The sequence below is a fragment of the Corapipo altera genome, unplaced genomic scaffold (genome assembly GCF_003945725.1).
Source record: "Corapipo altera isolate COAL_440 unplaced genomic scaffold, ASM394572v1 75, whole genome shotgun sequence".
NCBI lineage: Eukaryota > Metazoa > Chordata > Aves > Passeriformes > Pipridae > Corapipo > Corapipo altera.
In genome coordinates, this window is record NW_020884887.1 from 6336941 (window position 1) to 6354881 (window position 17941).

General features: G+C 44.3%; 1 protein-coding gene across 1 annotated transcript in view; it reads left to right on the top strand.

Moving 5' to 3' along the window:
• Positions 1-1129: 1129 nt before the first annotated feature.
• The window catches only part of ERGIC1 (endoplasmic reticulum-golgi intermediate compartment 1), a 60766-nt gene continuing 43954 nt past the window's right edge, over positions 1130-17941 (top strand). The window contains exon 1 of the mRNA XM_027643369.1: positions 1130-1224. Within this exon, the coding sequence (XP_027499170.1) occupies positions 1205-1224 (20 nt within the window). The 5' untranslated portion in view covers positions 1130-1204. The remainder of the gene's footprint in view (positions 1225-17941) is intronic.

Below are 17941 nucleotides of genomic sequence, written 5' to 3' on the forward strand. Positions count from 1 at the left end.
TGAGCGGCCACGCTCTGGCCTGGGGGCCTGGGCAGTCCCGCTGGGCTGGCAGCTGTGTCCACAGGCAGTGCAGAAGGGCTGCCAGGAGCCAAGGGAACGAGGGCAGTGCTGTGGACAGCTGAGCACACTGGGCTGAGCCAACTCCGCTGGGCATGGTCAGCGCTGGGCAGCCCCAGCCCTGTGGCAGGTGCTGAGAGGGTCTGTGGGCACCGACAGGGTCTGTGGGCACCGACAGGGCCCTTGGGATGTAGGGAGGGGACAGTGGGGTTGAACAGTAGGACGCCTCAGAGTGCTCCCTGTACTCAGCACTTCCCACCGTGCTGGGCACTGGTGAGGCCACAGCTCTAGTGATATGTCCAGTTCTGGGCCCCTCATTGCAAGGGAGACATTGAGGAGCTGGAGCATCTTCAGAAAAGGGCAACAGAGCTGGGGAAAGGTCTGAAGAGTTGGTCATGTGAGGAGCATCTGAGGGAGGTACAGGGGCTCAGCCTGGAGAAAAGGAGGCTCAAGGGGGACCTTCTCACTCTCTACAGGTCCCGGACAGGAGGTTGTAGCCAGGTGGGGGTCACTGTTTTCTCCCCGGCAACAAGTGGGGACAGGAAATGGGCTCAAGCTGTGCCAGGGGAGGTTCGACATCAGGAGGAATTTCTTCACAGAAGGGGTGATTAGACATTGGAACGGGCTGCCCAGGGAGTTGGCGGAGTCTCCCTCCCTGGAGGTGTTGTTTAAGGAAAGACTGGACGTGGCACTCAAGAGCTCTGGTCTGGTTAACAAAGTGGTGGTCGGTCACAGGTCAGACTCGATGATCTCGGAGGTCTTTTCCAACCTAAACGATTGTGTGATTCCGTGCCGGCAGCGCCCGCGGGGCTGAGCGGGGCAGCCCGCGGTGCCGGCAGGGCACTCCGAGCCGAGGGGCACCGCGAGCATCGAGGGGACCCGGCAAGCTGCGGGGGGGGCCGGGGTGCTGCCGCTGCCTCGGGCTGGGACCAGCCGCATCCCGCTCCCCTCATCCCGCATCCCGCTCCCCGCGCCCGCCGCTCCCGTAACCCGGCGGCGGAAGCCCCGTCCGGCCCGGCCGCCCAATGGGCTGGTGCTGCGCGGCGCCGGGGCCGGGGCCGTCACTTCCTGGCCCTGCGGCGGCGGCGGCAGCGAGGCGAGAGCCGGGGCCGGGGGCGGCGGCGCCCGCAGCCCGCCCGCCACCAACATGCCCTTTGACTTCAGGAGGTGAGTCGCGACAGCGCCCGCCCGCCCCGCGGGGACCGGCCGCCCCCGCCCCTCGGCGCTCCCCGCCCGGTGGGCAGGGAGGGATGCAGGGATGCACGGACGGATGGATGGATGGGTGGATGGGTGAAGTAGGTGTGGGCAGGGAAGGGCCGTGGGAACGGGGAGGCTCTGTCCGACGGGCGGCTGTTGTTCCGCAAGGTGGTTGTGCAAAGCCAGAGGAGTTTGTTGTTTGGGGCTTCCCCGGGCAGGACCTCGGGGGTCATGGGTGTGCGTGTCCCACGGGACCCCGCAGTGGGTATCGGGGTGAAGGTGCGGGGACCCTGCTCCTCCCGCAGATCCTTGGGGGCCCGCTGCAGCTTCACGGGGTCACGGTGGGACTCCCACAAAGCTTTAGGGCATCACTCCTTATGGTGGAGCTCCCACAGCATCCCTAGGGGGTCATCGTTCCTTACAGTGTGCAGAAAGCAGTGCTATGTGTCTGATTGCTGGGAACCAACATTGGTGCCTCCACCTTTGGCTTTGCCATCCCGAGCAGGTATGAGTTGTAGGATTTGGCCTTTCTGTGGGGCTCCTGCATCCCCTGGGCCATAGCAGGCCGTGTCAGGTACCAAAGCAGAAGTGAAAAAGACCCCTCTGGCTTAAATGGAGCTGAAATAGCAACTGTGGGTTCATTTTGTTTTTGAGCCATTCTTGAGCCAATGATTTGTAACTTTCCAAGTTCAGAGATGCCAATGGGAGGATGCACAGAAGAGTTTTCTGATGTAGATTTTACTAGAGCATTAATATTACAATAAAAAATACATGCATTTTTGGGAATATACAGTCCTTTCCATGTAGGATCATCATGACCTGTACATGTGATCCCGTTGAGATGACAGGGGGAAATGGTGATAATGCAGGTTTTTAGTTCTCCCAAACAAGAGTTATGTGTTATATTTTCACTGTAATTCTAAACCAGGCCTCTCATTTATACAGGCTGACAGGATCTTGTGTGATCCATGGGGCACTGTTGAACATGGAGGCAGTTGCTTCTGAATGAAAACTTGTTGAAGCTGGAAACAGTATCTGCTGGATCTTGTGGGATCTGGGGCCCAGAGCCTCGTTTCTGCTTTTGTATAAAATTTGATAGAAAAAGTCTTCTCAGCTTTGGAGACATTCTGCCAGCTGCGAATCTTATTACCATCTATTTTCAGACTTGTAAAATACATGAACAATAAGGGACCCTGGGTTGTGGCTGTCACTTTGTAATAGCAGATAAAGCAAATGTTATTTCTGATGTCTTTGAAAATGTAATTTTTGTTGGGTCTCAGAATACGCGTGTGGAAACACTGGCTCACCAAGAGAATAATCACCTTAAGAGACAGCACTAGTGCTTCACTTTGGAATGGAACAAAGACATTAAGTAAAGACTGAATGGCAGGGTTTGTGTTAATGAGTTACAAAAAGAGCGGCATCAGTTCAGATCTGCATTTTAAAGATTCACAATTGCTAATAACTTCTTTGTCATTCAGACTGGAGGATTAGAAATAGACACTTCAAAGCTCTTTCTGAAGTAGTAAGCTTGCTGAAGTTCAACTGTTCTGCAAAGATGAATTTTTATAAGGTTGCTGTCGATAACAGGAATTTTATATTTAAATTACAGAGAAATTAATGTCACGTGCAACAAACCACTTTCCTGTTTTAGAAGCGTGAACAGAGTTCAGGGCCAAAATGTTGCAAAGGTTAGAGCCCTTTTTAGATGTTGTGGGTTTTGTTCATTGTGCAGTCAGTGGAACAAAATCTGCTGAGGCTGGAAAATTTTACTGTTGTAGGTGAAGTATGATGCATACATTAAAAAAAATGTACAGGTACTTCCTGACAACTCTAGAACATACAATACAGTGCTCTTAGAGAAATGAGGTTAGCACCTTGAGTGAGTTTCTGAATGAAGAGGTGACTTTTTAATCATGTGAAAAACAAGGTTTTTCTCTCAGAGATTTCAGCTGGATGTTCTCTGTGGCAGGTACAGTTTGGCACCCTGTCTTTAGCACACACTTTGGAGTGGGTGTTACACCTGTGTATGATTAGAGGTTTGAGTTAAGCAACTTTTAAAAGTGCCCCTTTATATCTACTAGAGTCCCAAAATTCAGATGTTCCAAGTGGAATGGAGTTTTGGTGTTCTGGAGGCCATAGATTTTGCAGGTCTGTGTGGCTAATGCAGCTGAAAGAATCACTGTCCTTAACTGCTCTTGTCAGGACCTTTGGGAAGGCAAGGTCTTGTTGTTGTTTTATCCTCCCTTTACTGAGAGCTTTTATTTTTGATGTTTTAGAGTGGCAGGATATTGACAGCTGACATCAGTAGAGAGGGGCATAGACCAGACAGAAGTTCAGGCCTCAAGCTCTGTTTGCACACAAGGTAGCTCTAGCATGAATAGGTTTCCAGAGTTTCATCTGGAGACGATAGAGACACCAATGACAAGTAATTAAAACAGCCCATGATCAAAAATATCCCTATTCTACACCAACTAAAAGTCAAAGAAAGCCTTTCCATCTATGGGACTAAATCTTCTTCCTCTCACCTAGAATTATGGGTTCATATCTGGCCTGACAGAAGAACCCAAAGTGCCTAAACATCTTTCTTGGAGGTGTCTCCATCAGTTAATCTGAGCCATATTTATTGGTTCATGTCAAGGTTCCATATTGGAAGTAGCTTGTTTTGTTACTTGTAATTTTTTGTACTGCTTTTTTTTCTGTAGGACTTCTGTTTCCTTGGCTTATCAATAGTTCCCTTTGCTAATACCACAAGCATTTAATTCATAAATAAAACAATATTTTCACAGTAAATTCATGTGAATAATAATCATTCTGTCCCATGTATCTTTAGGGTTTTAATAATACTTAATACTTAACCTAATGCTTTTCATTTTTCAAAGCATTTCATTCATGCTAATCTCTCCAGTCCTGCTGTGATGTTGGTATGAAACCAAGTTTTCAGCTTCCAGATTGGAGCCTTCACTGCAGGTCTGTTCAGTGCATGTCACAAGACACCAGCCCTCCTACAGAATTCCTAAATCAGTTTGTATTTCCAGAAGGCCTGGTTCTTTCCTATTTTTTAAAACCCATTTGGCTGAAAGAGGCAGGCAGATTTGTCCTTGTTTCCCATCCCCTGGTTCCTTAGAATTTGTGTCAGCAAAGCAGCTTCGTACCTATTTTATTGGGGATTTTGAGTTATCTCACTGAAGCTGAAAGGGTATTTCCCCCTCAAGCCTTTAAAACCCAGTGTCACCTGCACACTTGCAGCATCTGAGGATGGTTAAAATCATAATAAGATTAAACTGTAAGCCTGGGTCATCTTGAGTGGTGATTATGGGCCAGAAGGTTTCTCGTATGTTGTGTGATCCGGTTAGCAGGAGCTTGAGCTGGTGCTGCGACTTCAGACTGCTCTGGTGTTGAGAATTACATACATAAAAACGAAAATTACAGATGTAAAAATAAGTTACTCCTTTGCAGTGGATGTGGACATGATAAAGAGAAATGTTACTGCAAGTTCTCTGACTTTGGTGGCTTTTCTTTGCACCTGCCTATTTGCATGAAGGAGTTACTGATGGGTTTGTGAGATACTGAAACTTCTAAACTATTTTGGTAACTTTAATTGGTTAGACTGAGAAAAACTAAAAGAGACCACTCTGAAATCAAGTTTTTGTTCTAATTCTGGGTAATTCTCAGTTGTGCCCTGGCCAAGTGTTTGGCGGAGAGTGGCAGATATCCATGAGTCCTTATTTTTATATTTAACTGAGAAATTCACAATTCCTTTCCCACAATTAATCATTGTGATGTTTTCATTGGGGATTTGTTGTTGTTGATTGGTTTCGGGGTTTGGTTTGGTTTTTTCAGTGTCATAACCTGTATGAAGTAACAGTGTGTTATATCCAGATTTTGGAGGTCATGGGAAAGGAACCAGGCTTAGAAAGGATTTAGGTTTAAATGCTGATGTGGTATGGAAGGCAAAGACTCTTATTCCATCGTCACAGTACAATGGGCCCCCACTGTCAGCTGTTCTTTGGCACATCTGTGATAAATGGTATTTTAATGTGGGTATTCTGATTCAGATATGAAGTACATTTTTATTGTTTTGGGACACAGGCAGGTCTTTGCTTCAGTTCCTGAAGGTCCTTTTAAAATCAAATTGTTCAGTTTTAGCAGAAGCTGACACATATCCAACCTTATTTTGGGAGAGAGAGTATGTTTGGTTTTAAATTAGACCTAAGAGTTGTGATGGTGAATAGGCAAAGTGATGCTCAGACATCTGACCTGGAACAATTGTGGAATCAATTCCTGATCAAATTAATGACAACAAACCAGTGGATTGATTATAGGTGATTTTGAGTCTGAGGAGAAAAATCTTTTCTGAACTAAGCAACCCCTTGGACAACTTCTCATTCACTTGTGAGCTTAAGGAAAATAACTTATTTTAGGTTTTAGCCTTCAGAAAAGAAGGAACAAAGTTGACTTTCATGATGCCACCATTTTCCTTTTGACAGGTTTGTGAGGGTCACAACTGAAAATCATAGAATCAACTGGGTTGGAAAAGACCTCCAAGATCATGAAGTCCAACCTTTGATCCAACACCGCCGTGGTTCCCAGACCATGGCACTGATGCCACATCCAGTCTCGTCTTAAAAACCTCCAGGGACGGTGACTCCACCACCTCCCTGGGCAGCCCATTCCAATGGCTGATTACTCTCTCTGTAAAAAATTTCTTCCTAATATCAAACCTAAACCTCCCCTGGTACAGCTTAAGACCATGCCTTCTTGTCCTATTGCTGGTTGCCTGGGAGAAGTGACAAAATCTTTCTGTAGCCCCTCAGATCTCCCTTCAACTTGTCTGGGATTTGTTTGCCCTGTGTTCGAACATTTGCCAGTCGTTATGCAGAAATGGTGACTACTCCATGCTTTGGCATTGCCTAATAAATATCAAATGTTAGTGGAAATGTACATGTTTGCTCAGGAATTTTCAGTTGCAGTGTGAGCCAGCACTGCGTTTCCCGTCGGATCCGGGTGCTTTGTGCTCCGTGCACCTGCTGGCACCTTCCCAGCACCTCCTTTAACTGGCTGCATCAACACACACTCCTTCCTTTGGCAGAATTACTGGCTGAACTTACCTTGGAGGAGAGGCACCGTGAGCTCATTTGTTAGCAGGTGCATGGTGGTGATAGCAGCAGGGAGGCGTGTTCTTGGCTGAAACAGAGTGGGAAGGGTGAGAGGAGAGCTAACAGCTCAGACTGGCTGGTGTGGCATCTCCTGATTGCACAGATTGTGCTGCTGGTTTGTGCAAGCAGTGGCACAGCAGAAAGGGTCGTGTGTGCCCTGTGCTGAGCTGTGCACAGTCACTGTCGCAGCCACAGACGTTGCCACTTGTGCAGTGATTTGGTTCACAGTCTTAAATCCTGTATGTGATGGAGCTGGTAGCCAGCACTCCCTAAATTAGTGTCTACACCAATAACTAGCGGCCTAGCACAGCTGTGTATTGGGTAGTTGCCTCTCTACGCTCTGCAGGACCCACGTTTTCTCTCTGGCTACTGAAGTGATATCTGAGTTCTCCAAAGTGCCTGTAACTGCAAGTGAATTTCATCCTGAACTGCAGCCATGTCTGGCGAGCAAGTTCCAGTTCACATTGTGCAATGTCGCTGGTAAACAACCCTTCCAAGTGGTGTTGCTGCCACCTTACGTAATTACCAAAGTGGTTTTGGTGCCAGGCAGTACCATGACTAACTTTGTTTCAACAATAGCCCTTTGAGGGCACCTGAGAAATTATTCTACAGTCACAGCAGTCAGATGGGCAAGCAGAGCTGTGCAGACAGAGTCTGTTGATGTTTGTGCCACAAATAACTGATTATACATAGCATGCATGTATCTGGAGATTTCTTCCTAAGTCTCTGTAATACATAATTTCTCTTGAAATACAGTTGGAGTTGGGATTTTTTCCTAAGTATAGAAATATTAAAGTCTGTCTTTGTAGGAAAATTCTGTATTGTTCCTTTTGAACTTTAACTGTCCTCCTTTGTTCAGTCCTTGGTGACACAGATGCTTTCTTCATGCCATCATAGTTCATTGCTGTGAAAATGTCTGAATCACACTGTAAACAGAGCTGAAGCAATACCACCAGCGTGGACTGGGAAGCTGTGGATGTTGTTGAGCTTGTATTTTGAAGACCGCTTGTGTATTTTTTGGGCATGTAATTCAAATGGTGGAGGTGGTGAGAAATGAATAGTCTTGCAATGAACGAAGAAATGGTGGAACAGTCTTGTTTTTTTTGTCTTCTGTCCAGGCACAAACCCTGAACTGTTGTCTAGGTATTCCTGTACAGAGCCAACTGCTCTCAAAATGGAAAACTTGTTCTGCCAAAACATTAACCACAGTCTTGCCATGACCTACAAAATCTTGCTTATACTGAAATGTTTGAGTATTTTAGTAGTAATCATGGCAGACACACACACAAGATTGTAGTCTGTGTGACAGTGCGACTTGCTGTGTTTGAACTGTGTTTGGATATTTGCTTTTCTGTTGGTGTTTTTTAAGGATATTTCCAAATCAGATCTATTTAGTTTAATTCAGAGAAGCCATAAAGATTGGCATTTAATAGAAGAGCCTTCAAAATGCCCTGTTAATGCAGGCAGGCAAGTATAACTGCTGACAGGATTTCAGGAGGTCATGGCTTCTTAGTGTTTATTTAACAGTCATATCCCAAGGCAGATCATTTGGCTTCCAAATTGCTGTCCATCTCTGTACCACTGGGTGCTGTGAATAAAGCAAGCCCACCACTTCAGCCAGTAATGTAAATATGACTTTGTTTTCTGATAAACATGAAGTTTCAGAGCCTTGGTCAGATTCCATGTCACTCTAAGTCAACTGTGACCCTGTTGCATTGAAATCTGATTCTGGTTGCTGCATTATAACAGGTTGTATCTGGACTAAAAACCGCTGGTAAACCCGATCCCCAGCTGTAACTTGCAGCTCTTGGGCCTGCATCAGTTATGTTTTTCTACTGGGATAATATCCATCAGATGTTTCCTGAAAACTGTATCAAAACCAGGAACTTCACTTGGAAGCCAGATGATGCAGGAGAGCTGTACTTGCTTGTAGGTAATACAGTAACATGCAAATAAAAAGTGGGACTGAGTTGTAGAAGCGTGTACAGGAATTCTTGTCTCCTTAGACTGGAATTCAAATAGGAGAACCTGAGCTGGTCGCTGCAGGTTTATTCATATTCTGAAAAAGTACAATATATTTGAATCCCTGATTGATGCTTTGGGAAAGGATATGCTTTCTTGTCTGTAAATCTTGTATTAATGGATTTTGTCCTATAGAAATTCCTTTGGAGGAGAAGGAAGACTTGGTTGTGAGTGAATGCCAATGTCTGCTCTCTCAAGTCAGGGTTCTGCTGTTCTTAACCTCTGTCAGCTTTGGACAAGTGCCAGTTCTTGTCTGAGCCTCAGTTACTGAATTGTTTCAAGGGAACCTTCCTGTGCTTGCTCACTCTGCAGAGCAGTGGTTGAACTGGATTGGTCCAGCCTGAGATTGTGAGCCTGGACAATGTCTAGGAGTTTCCCTTATGGATCTGGAGAAATCTCTGTCGTGCAGTGGAATATGGATTGGTCTGTGCTCTTTTGAGGGAAGCTTTAAGAATATGGAGCTGTTTCCTTCACACATCCCTCCCTTGCCTTTTTTTTCCCCTTCCCCAGATGTTTCATTTGTTCATGCTCTTTTGTACTAACATCTGACTTTTGTGCTGAGCAAGTGCAGCTGGGACTTAAACCAGAAAGTAGCTTCCACAAATAAAATTTACATGTCTCTGTTGCTAATTTTATCTTACCAGATCTTGTTTCAAGGTGTTCAGCAGTACAAGGCAGCAACAGAGTCTTACTGTTCTGTGATTCCTGGAAGCTACAGGAAAGACTACAGTACAACTCTTTTTTTCCATAGCTTTGCCCAGATTATGCTCCATGTTGTGCTTAGGGAATTTCTTGGAAATCACAATCCAACTTTGAATTTTGTTCAGTGTCTGCTGGAGATCAGGACTGTTGTTTGTGGGGAGGGCTGAGGAGCTGGCCAGTAAGGCCAGTAGCCTGGCAACACTGGGAACCAGCAGCTGTGGGCAGTGAGTTGTTGGGCATTGGAATGGGCTGCCCAGGGTGGAGTCCCCATCCCTGGAGGTGTTCAAGGAGTGACTGCACGTGGCACTCAGTGCTCTGGTCTGGTTGACAAGGTGGGAATCGGTCACAGGTTGGACTTGATGATCTTGGAGATCTTTTCCAACCTCAGTGATCCTGTGATTCTGTGAATGTGGCAGGAGGTAGAGGAACCCTGAGCTTGCAGGTCTCAACCTGGGAAAAGGAGGGATGTTCAGGACTAGGGGTCTCAAAAAGGATGGAATGAGTGATGGTGGGAGGTGTTGGGATGTGCTGGGGAGCTGCAAGAACAAGAGGCTCTAAGTTTTAGTTTACTTATGACATTCAATATCTGAACAATTTACTTAGTTTGAGGAGCAGCCGTGTGTGTTAATCCTGATTCTCTCTGATCTCCAGAATATGCTGCTCCCACTCAGGAGTACAATGGCTCTTGTTCATAGTCCAGAGAAGGGCTGGATCCTTTTGAATACCAGTCCCCTTACTTGAACATTTTTCTTCATGACACTTTTCTCCTGTTTTGATGAAGCAGAATATAATTGGTTCACTTTATTAAAAATACATGTCTCTTCCATCCTTCACTTTGACACCTGCTTCACTGCCTAAAAGGAAAGAAAATACTTGCTGGCAAGACTCCACCTTTGAGTATTTGAGATTATATACTTTCCTCCTCCTCCTGATTGCTTTTGAAATTTGAGCCTAATATTTTATTTGGAAGGAAAAAAAAAAAAGATGATGTACCACTTCCTGTTTTCCATTCTTCAGTGTCACATAAAATAGTTGCATTTTTGGCGTATTTCAGGAATAACAATTGTTGTGTGTGTTCTTGAGCAGCAGAGAACAAGCTTAATATGCACTGAAAGAATAAAAGCACAGAATTCAGAACATAGTTGACAAAAAGGTGTTATGGAGGGACAGCATGATGACTGGCAGGAGGGAGCAAGCAGGAGAACCAGCTCCTTGGAAAGGAATCAATTTAAATGGGAGCAGAACGTATGAATTTTTGGTGCCCTTTTTCAGCAGCTGTTGTGGAGATTCGTAGTCTTTTGTTCTAGAAATAAATAGGTTTGGTTTTTTGTCTCTGTGCAAACCCTTTACCTGCTAAGTAAGGAGCAGGCCAGATGACATAATGCTGCAGAGGCTGATGCCTCCGATGTTCTCTCAGCCCCTTTCCCTGTGTCCAGTTACCCAAAGGCTGGATTATATAATTAATGACAGTACTCCTGGCTTAACCTTGTTTTCTTGTTCTCAGTACTCCTCCTTGTTTCAGAAACTTCCTCTGTTAGTGTCATTATGTTCTCGGAACTAGAATTAAGAGGGAGGAGCCGGCTGGCAAGGAAACCTCTTCCTACATTTCGTTCCTGGGCTTAAAAGTGTGGAGAGTCAGCAGGTTGAAAAAAGTACTATTTGCTTTGAAAAGTGGTGTGATGTTGTGAGTGAGAAATCAGTCACACAGAATTTGAAAATTGCAGTCTTCACCTGATTGCAGTCCAGATAAACTGGTTTAAAACTCCATTAGCCCCTCCACATCCCTATCTGGTCCTTCCTGTATCAGAGCTCGCTCAAAGTGGTTCAGGATTAAAGTTTCTGATATAATTCTGAAGCCTTACTAGTTTGTCCATTAAAGCTTAAGTTGTGGAGTATATGTATTAGTATCCCATTGTGTGTAAATGAGGACTAGCTGATTACTTAATGATATGTGTGTTATCTGCTGTAATGCAGGTGTTAATCTTATAAAATGTGTTAATAATTGCTTGGTATTTACAAGTATCGGCTTATTAGTCCTGCTTTGAATCTGTGTTTGCATCTGGAACTCACATTCCCAGCCAGGCTTTGGTGTTTGTATATTCAGTGTTTACTTTCTGTGTGAAACTGAGATTAACAGGATCACTTATCTGACTTCCCATGTGCTTCAAAGTTTGTGTCCCAACTCACAAAACCATCAAGATTGTTCATACACGTGCACTCCAGGCACAACCCTGTTAGTGAACCAAGGTTCAGCTCTTGCAGAGCACATCCAGTTTGTTTTCATAAGCCACCTTCCTGCAGCTTTCAAAGAATCACAGAATATTCTGAGTTGAAAAGGACCCACAAGGATCATCAAAGTCCAGCTCCTGGCCCTACGCAGGACACCCCAACAATCCCACCATGTGCCTGAGGGTGATGTCCAAACGCTCCTTGAGCTTTGTCAGCCTTGGGGCTGTGACCACTGCCCTGGGGAGCCTGTTCAGTGCCCAGCCACCCTCTGGGGGAAGAATCTTTTCCTAAAATCAACCTAACCCTCCCCTGACACAGCTCCAGCCATTCCCTCAGGTAGAAGTTGGAGCTTTGCTCAGTGATGCTTCATTATTTGCAGAGTTTTTCACCTGCAGATTTACATGTGCTTGAGGAAAGGTGGGCAGATGTTACCAGATGCTGCTGTGCAAAATGTACAAACTGAAGAAGAAAGATTTAATTGACTGGAACAGAAATTGCACAGTGAGTCAGCGCCGGGAGCAGAACAGAATTCAGGTCTGTTGGCTCCCACTGCTGCATCCCATCCCTGGGATTGTAGCGTGGCTGTCCTGGAGCTGTCCTGAGCTGCTCTCTGCACATTGTGTTCTCATCTGCCAGCAGACAGGAAACATAGAAATGTCATTTAAACAAAGAATTAACCGAATTAAGGGCTTAAAATCAGTAGTTCCTATTTTCTTCCTCTGCTGCTGACTTCCTACCATTGTTTTCCCACCCAGTAAAACAGATTTCACCTACTTTGCTGTACTGGAAGAAGAGTTATTGCCTTTTGTCTGTGCTGGATTGTAGGATCTAAGTGTTCCTGCAGAGTTGTCAGAGCGTGCACTTGTTTTTGGGTAGGAAGAAAAGCAGCATGAGCTAAAGAAAGGATTTCAGAATGAAATCTTAAAGTGATATTTCTCCATGAGAAGTGAAAAAGCAGTGCTTCCTATGCATATGTGGAGGAAGGCATAAGAATAAGGCAGCTCTACTTCTTTGGACTTTTTTAGGTATTTGTGCATAGAAATTCTTCTTTCCTTGCTGGATCTGTGGAATAAAATTCTAGATTTTTGCCTAGCACAGGTACAGGAAGGACCAGAGGAAGTTGAAAATGCAGAGGGAGTTGGAATTCACTGCTTTTTTAAAATAAGAGAGGTTTTGCTTAAAAAGACATGCTGTTCTTGATATTTCCCCAATTAAAGCCCATCTTTTCCTCGTTTAGAGACTTGCTCCAAACTTCTGGTCAGACCAGGTCTGACTTTTTATTGTAGCAGCTTTCAAGTGCATGGGGTACAAAATCCAGCCCACAGCATTGCTGAGCAGCCTCTGTCACCTGCCCAGCAGTCTGCTCATTCCTCTCCCTTCTCCCAGGGGAATCTGGTGATTTCCAGCCCCTATCAGGGTCGCCATGCAGAGAGCAGTTGTGCCCTGCTTGTTCCTTTATCGTTGTTGTTCCAGGTACCAGCTGTTCTCCAAGTCACTGTTTTGATTATTTCACATATTCTGTTGTTTGGCACATGGAACGGGATAACTGTTCTTCCAGGCCATCTCTGCATACCCCAGGAATCAGCCTGCTGTTGCACTACTGAATAAAATCAATTTACCAAGTAAAGATGTTAATCTTTTTGTCTCTGGTCAGTAGTTCTAGGTATGGTTTTAACAACTGTGAACAATAAAAATCCCTCCAACTACTTCAAACAAATGTCTGCGATTTTATTTTTATTTTTTAAGTAAAAATGGTATTTTGTTAATCAAAAGAGCACCATGTGTGTGCAAACCTGACTCAGCTGGGCTGTTTGTTCTACCTATACATTTCCTTCAGCTTGAACAGCCACACTGAAAACTAAATTGGTGGGCTTAGATTTTTCCTTTATACTGAAGTAACAGCTTTGCTTTTCAAGATCTTACCACAAGTGTCTGATGTGCTTTTTAGGAAGGAACAAAGCCAGAAAATATGCTCTGACAGAGGTACCTGCCTGCCTTTGGTGGAGTGAGGGTGTATGTATAAACCTGCTTGGTTTTATTTAGAGCTGCATGGCCTCTGAAGAGGTTAGAAGCCACCTGAGAGCCTGATGGCTTGTGCTCTTCAGCTGGTGTGGTTGGGTGCCTACTGCCCAGAAGTTTTGTTGACAAAGTGGGGAGGAATTGTCCCAAAATCATTGTTTGAGAGCAGTGACCCAAGGAAACAGAGGAACAGTTGCTGCCTGTTAAACGACTTCGAAGCTCTTAGCTAAGTGACTTGATTTTTGATTTAAAATCTTTTATTCTTCAAGTAGCACTGGAGTATTCTCTATGCCTATTCCCCTAGCTTCTCTTAGTTCTTTCGAGCACCTCCTAATTGATTTTTTTGCCTGTCTCAGTTAAGGAAGCACTGAGAGATAAAGTCCTGGGGCAGCACTGTCACAGAATGGATCAGGTTGGAAGGGACCACAGTGGGTCATGTGGGGAGTGGACAGGGAGTATTTCAGTGGGTGATCACAGACCCGCTGTACCTCGGGCTGGTGGGGAGGCAGGTTTTCTCTTATACACTTAGTGCTTCTAATTCTTACACTTAGGTTAAATGACCGAAGAAGATGCCTGAGAAGTCAGCAGATCACACAGACAGAAATGCTCCTTGACACTAAGCAGCATGCCTTTGGTGGGAAGGTTTCTCTAGAAATACCACTGGGGATTAAAGGAAGGGCGTTTCCATTTGGCCATTGGTCTCCAGCCTGAGTGATCTTGCTCTGACAGCAGTCAGAGCTTCCTTTTGATTCCACGATTTCAAATGGAAGATAACCGATGTGGCCTCTTTTTTTGCCCCTTCCCTTCTGCCTCCAGGCTACACTGATTTGGGAAGGGGGAGAAGGAAAGCTTCTGAGACAGACACAGTGTTAAATTCTGATCTCCCCTTTGTAACACCAACCTCCACTGAAGTATTTATTCTTGGAGAGAGAAAATGGAGTCTGTTTGTGCACAGTCATCTTTGAATGTCAGATGGACTTAATCCAAGTTATATTTACCATGGCTGAGTTTCTTCCTGCTTCCTATGTCCTCTTTGTAAATGATAAAGCAAAGAGAACTGCTGGATTCTCGGCTGTAAGTGGTATCTCTGCTAAGAGCCTTAATAGTAGCAGGCATTGAATGAATCTGTCTGCAAACTCTTCTGCTGTCTCTAGGGATGCTTCTTCCAGAGGTGGTAGTGGCAGGAATACAAGGAAACAAAGCTGTGTGGTAGCTGGTAGCCCATGCTGTGGGCTGGTGGAAGACTCTTCAGACCCATCATTCCAGCTCATTTCATGTGCACTTAAACGTGTTTCCTGAAGTGGGGTTGAGGTTGCTCATTCTCTTCTCGCTTCACACCTGCCTTGGTTTCCTGAACTGCTGAAAATCAAAAACATACAGTTATACAAATCTTGTGGGAAGAGCTGACTGTCTGTCTTTGCATCAGATCTGTAGCTCCTGTGGGGAACCAAATAAGGGGGATAGAACAAACCAACTCTGCTTTCTGTCCGGGACACAGCGATATAACAGAAATGTTTGAGGAGGCAAATAGGAAATGGTAAGAGGAAGAAAAGAAGTGTGCAGAGTGACAAATCCCAAGGTTATGTACTTGTCCCCAGGGAAAACTAATCCTTCTCAAAGTTAAGGATGATTTGTCTCTTTAATAGCAGCTGAGTAGAAATTGTTAGTTGGCTGGATTCACTGATGTCTATGTGAAGTAATTAGAGAGTCTGGTGTAATTCTGAGGGATGTGGCCTAAAAATGAATTTGTTTAGAATGTCTAAATGGTAGATGCTCTCAAAGAAGGCAAGACGTTAGATGTTTTCTAACCTGTTATCAGACAGAGCTGCCTCAAGATGACTCTTGTCAAGGATGAAATGGATGTTGGCATAGGCTTGACTGTCCAAGGTTGTGTTTGGCAGCTGCCTTGCTCTTTGTGTATCTTCCACTCTGCATATAATTTTTTTGATGTAGTTTTCATCAAAAGCAGTCTAGGATTGTTGTTTTGAATGAATTTATGTTCCCAGAAATGCACAGTGCATAGTTTCTTCTCTCCACTTGAAAAAGAAAAACCAGTATAACAAATAGAGTGCTTTATCTTCTTATGACAAAAAGCATCTTTTTTTTTTTTTCATTAAAGACTGAGTTTCTTAAAACTTAATGTGTCTGCATGGGCTACCTCTGTGTCATTACATTTCTTGGATGTGACAAGTACAGTATGTTACAGTAGAAACTGCCTCTTCCACGTTGTAACTCCTTTTACTGGTGAGTGTGTCATGAGTGGACTTTGTAAGGAACAGTCAAGTTCTTTGTTAGATTAGTCAGGAATTGGCATGTGTGTGGAGAAATAGTGACCTCATGCCTTCTCAAATTCTTGGTATTTGAGGTTTGCAGCCATACTCTGATCCCCTTTTCTTTGGTTTGCGAGAAGGACTCGACAAATGGGGAAAACCAGAAGGAATATTTCACTAGAATTTACCTCCAGTTGGCAGCTACTTGCTCTCAAACTGGGGAGGGGCATTACCAGCACATGAGCAGAAGTGCAAACAAGTTTTGGAAACTGCTTTAACCGGCTTATATTCCCCTGTGGAGTGTCAAGGAAACAGTTCTTGCATGAAATAGTTCCTCAAAGACCAGCTTTAATCTAGTTTCACTTTGTAGAGCGGAGAGCTTGGCCTACAAGTGCAGTGTTAGCTGGTGTGCCAGGTTTTGGAGGTTGCTTTCTTGGTGTGTGAAAGGGTGAGTGGTTTTAGTGGCAGTTATGTTTTTGAAAAGGCTGTGAAAAGACTGGCATTCCTGCTTTCTGACTTAGGCCCTCGCCGTGGGAATGAGTGAACCTGCACTGCAGATATATAAATATTGTGTGAGAAGGGGGAATCTCCACAGAAATCTGAGTGGTACAGCCCAAATCAGTGGCCCACAGCCTCCCACTGAAGGGTTGATGCCACTGAAGACAGGGGTTGTTATTTCTTTGCTTCTTTGTGCTGTGATTTAAACCTGAGCCCTTGACCAAGGGGTTTTGTTGGTCCAGGAAGCCATCTCACCTTGGGAGGGTGTATTATTCTTCATTTCTTTGAGAGGTGTTATGGCATCTGATAGATTATGGTGGAGATATTGCTCCCTCCTCATAAGCACTTATCCAGCACTGAGTCTCTAACATAAAACATGTTGGAATACAAACACTGGCTCGACAGTCCTTCAAATTTCTTATTGCAGTAACAACATAGTCCCTATAGTGTTTTCAAAGTTAACCTTTCTGTATTTTATAATTCTCCCTTTGTGTAATTTAGTCACATCTGCTGTAGAGTTGCCAGCTGTTTGGTTAACTCAGTAGTGAAGTTCTGGTTTTGCTGGAAAATATGTTGTTCCTGCAAGTTGTTCCTTCAAGTGAAGTTATTTGTTAGTGAAAGAAATTGTTCCAGCAGCACCAAGTTGTCTCTTTTTTTCAGAGATCTCAAAGCTACTGATGTGTAATAAAATTAAGGTAGTTGTTCACTGTACACTGGACTTGTTACTGAGAGTGAGTAATGTCACCAGGAATTAGTGACCTCAACTTCAAGTGTGGTATCTGCTGAAAAATAGATGCCACTTCTAGAAGCTGGTTAATATGGGAAGTGAAGAATCAAGTGTTGTTTCAACATTCACATTTTTCTGTGTGAATCACAGCCATGGACCCTTTGGTGCTGAGACAGGATGACATGATGGATTTGCACTACCATTTACTTGCTAAAGGTGGAATGTCAGCCATGACACTGATTGGTTTTTAATTTTTTAAAATCATCTTTGACATCAAAAATGTAATTTGCTGTAATGGGTGCTCATGTCCTCTAACTTTCAGGATGTGCTGCAGAAGTACCTGTGATAAAGTCAGTATACTACAAAAAGACTAATTTTTAAACATTCAGTTCTTCTGGGGAAAAGCATAATCTGCCCAAAGAACAAAAGCATTTTTCCCCTGTCTTTGAGCATTAAAGATAAATTTCTGAATCATCTGAGGAGTGGAAAGGGACGAAAATTAATCTGTTTGTTGCTGATTTACGGTGCCTGAATTCTATTCTGTGACCCAAGTGCCACTTGAGAATGTGTTACACTTCTACTTGATTAACTGGAATCCAAAATACTGTCCAGTAAACAGTCTTTCCCTTGCCTCTTAGTTAAATCAGTAAAACCAGACCTTGCAGAAGGGTACATGAAGATGTGCCCACTCCAGAGTTGTGTTTCAGTGCTCCACAGAGCTAAAGCTTCTGCTGTCTCTTTGCAGGAACTTCACACAGTGCAACAGTAATTTAGGGATAAACTACTCCTGGGGGCCAGGGGTTGGACTCAATGATCCTGGTGGATCCCTTTCAACTCAGGAGATTCTGTGATTAAATTTAACCACTGCCAATTAGTTTTTAACCTCAAGTTCTTTGCTTCTTGCTCATGAAAAAGTTAGCTGCATCTTACAGACACGTTACAAAAGCTCTTTTCAGATTCTAGAGATGTCAGAGAAGGTTTCTCCGTTCGGAGGTGTGGTAATCTTCAGTGAAATAATGTATTTATTACTTCATTTCCTGAAATATTTCAGATCCAGACTT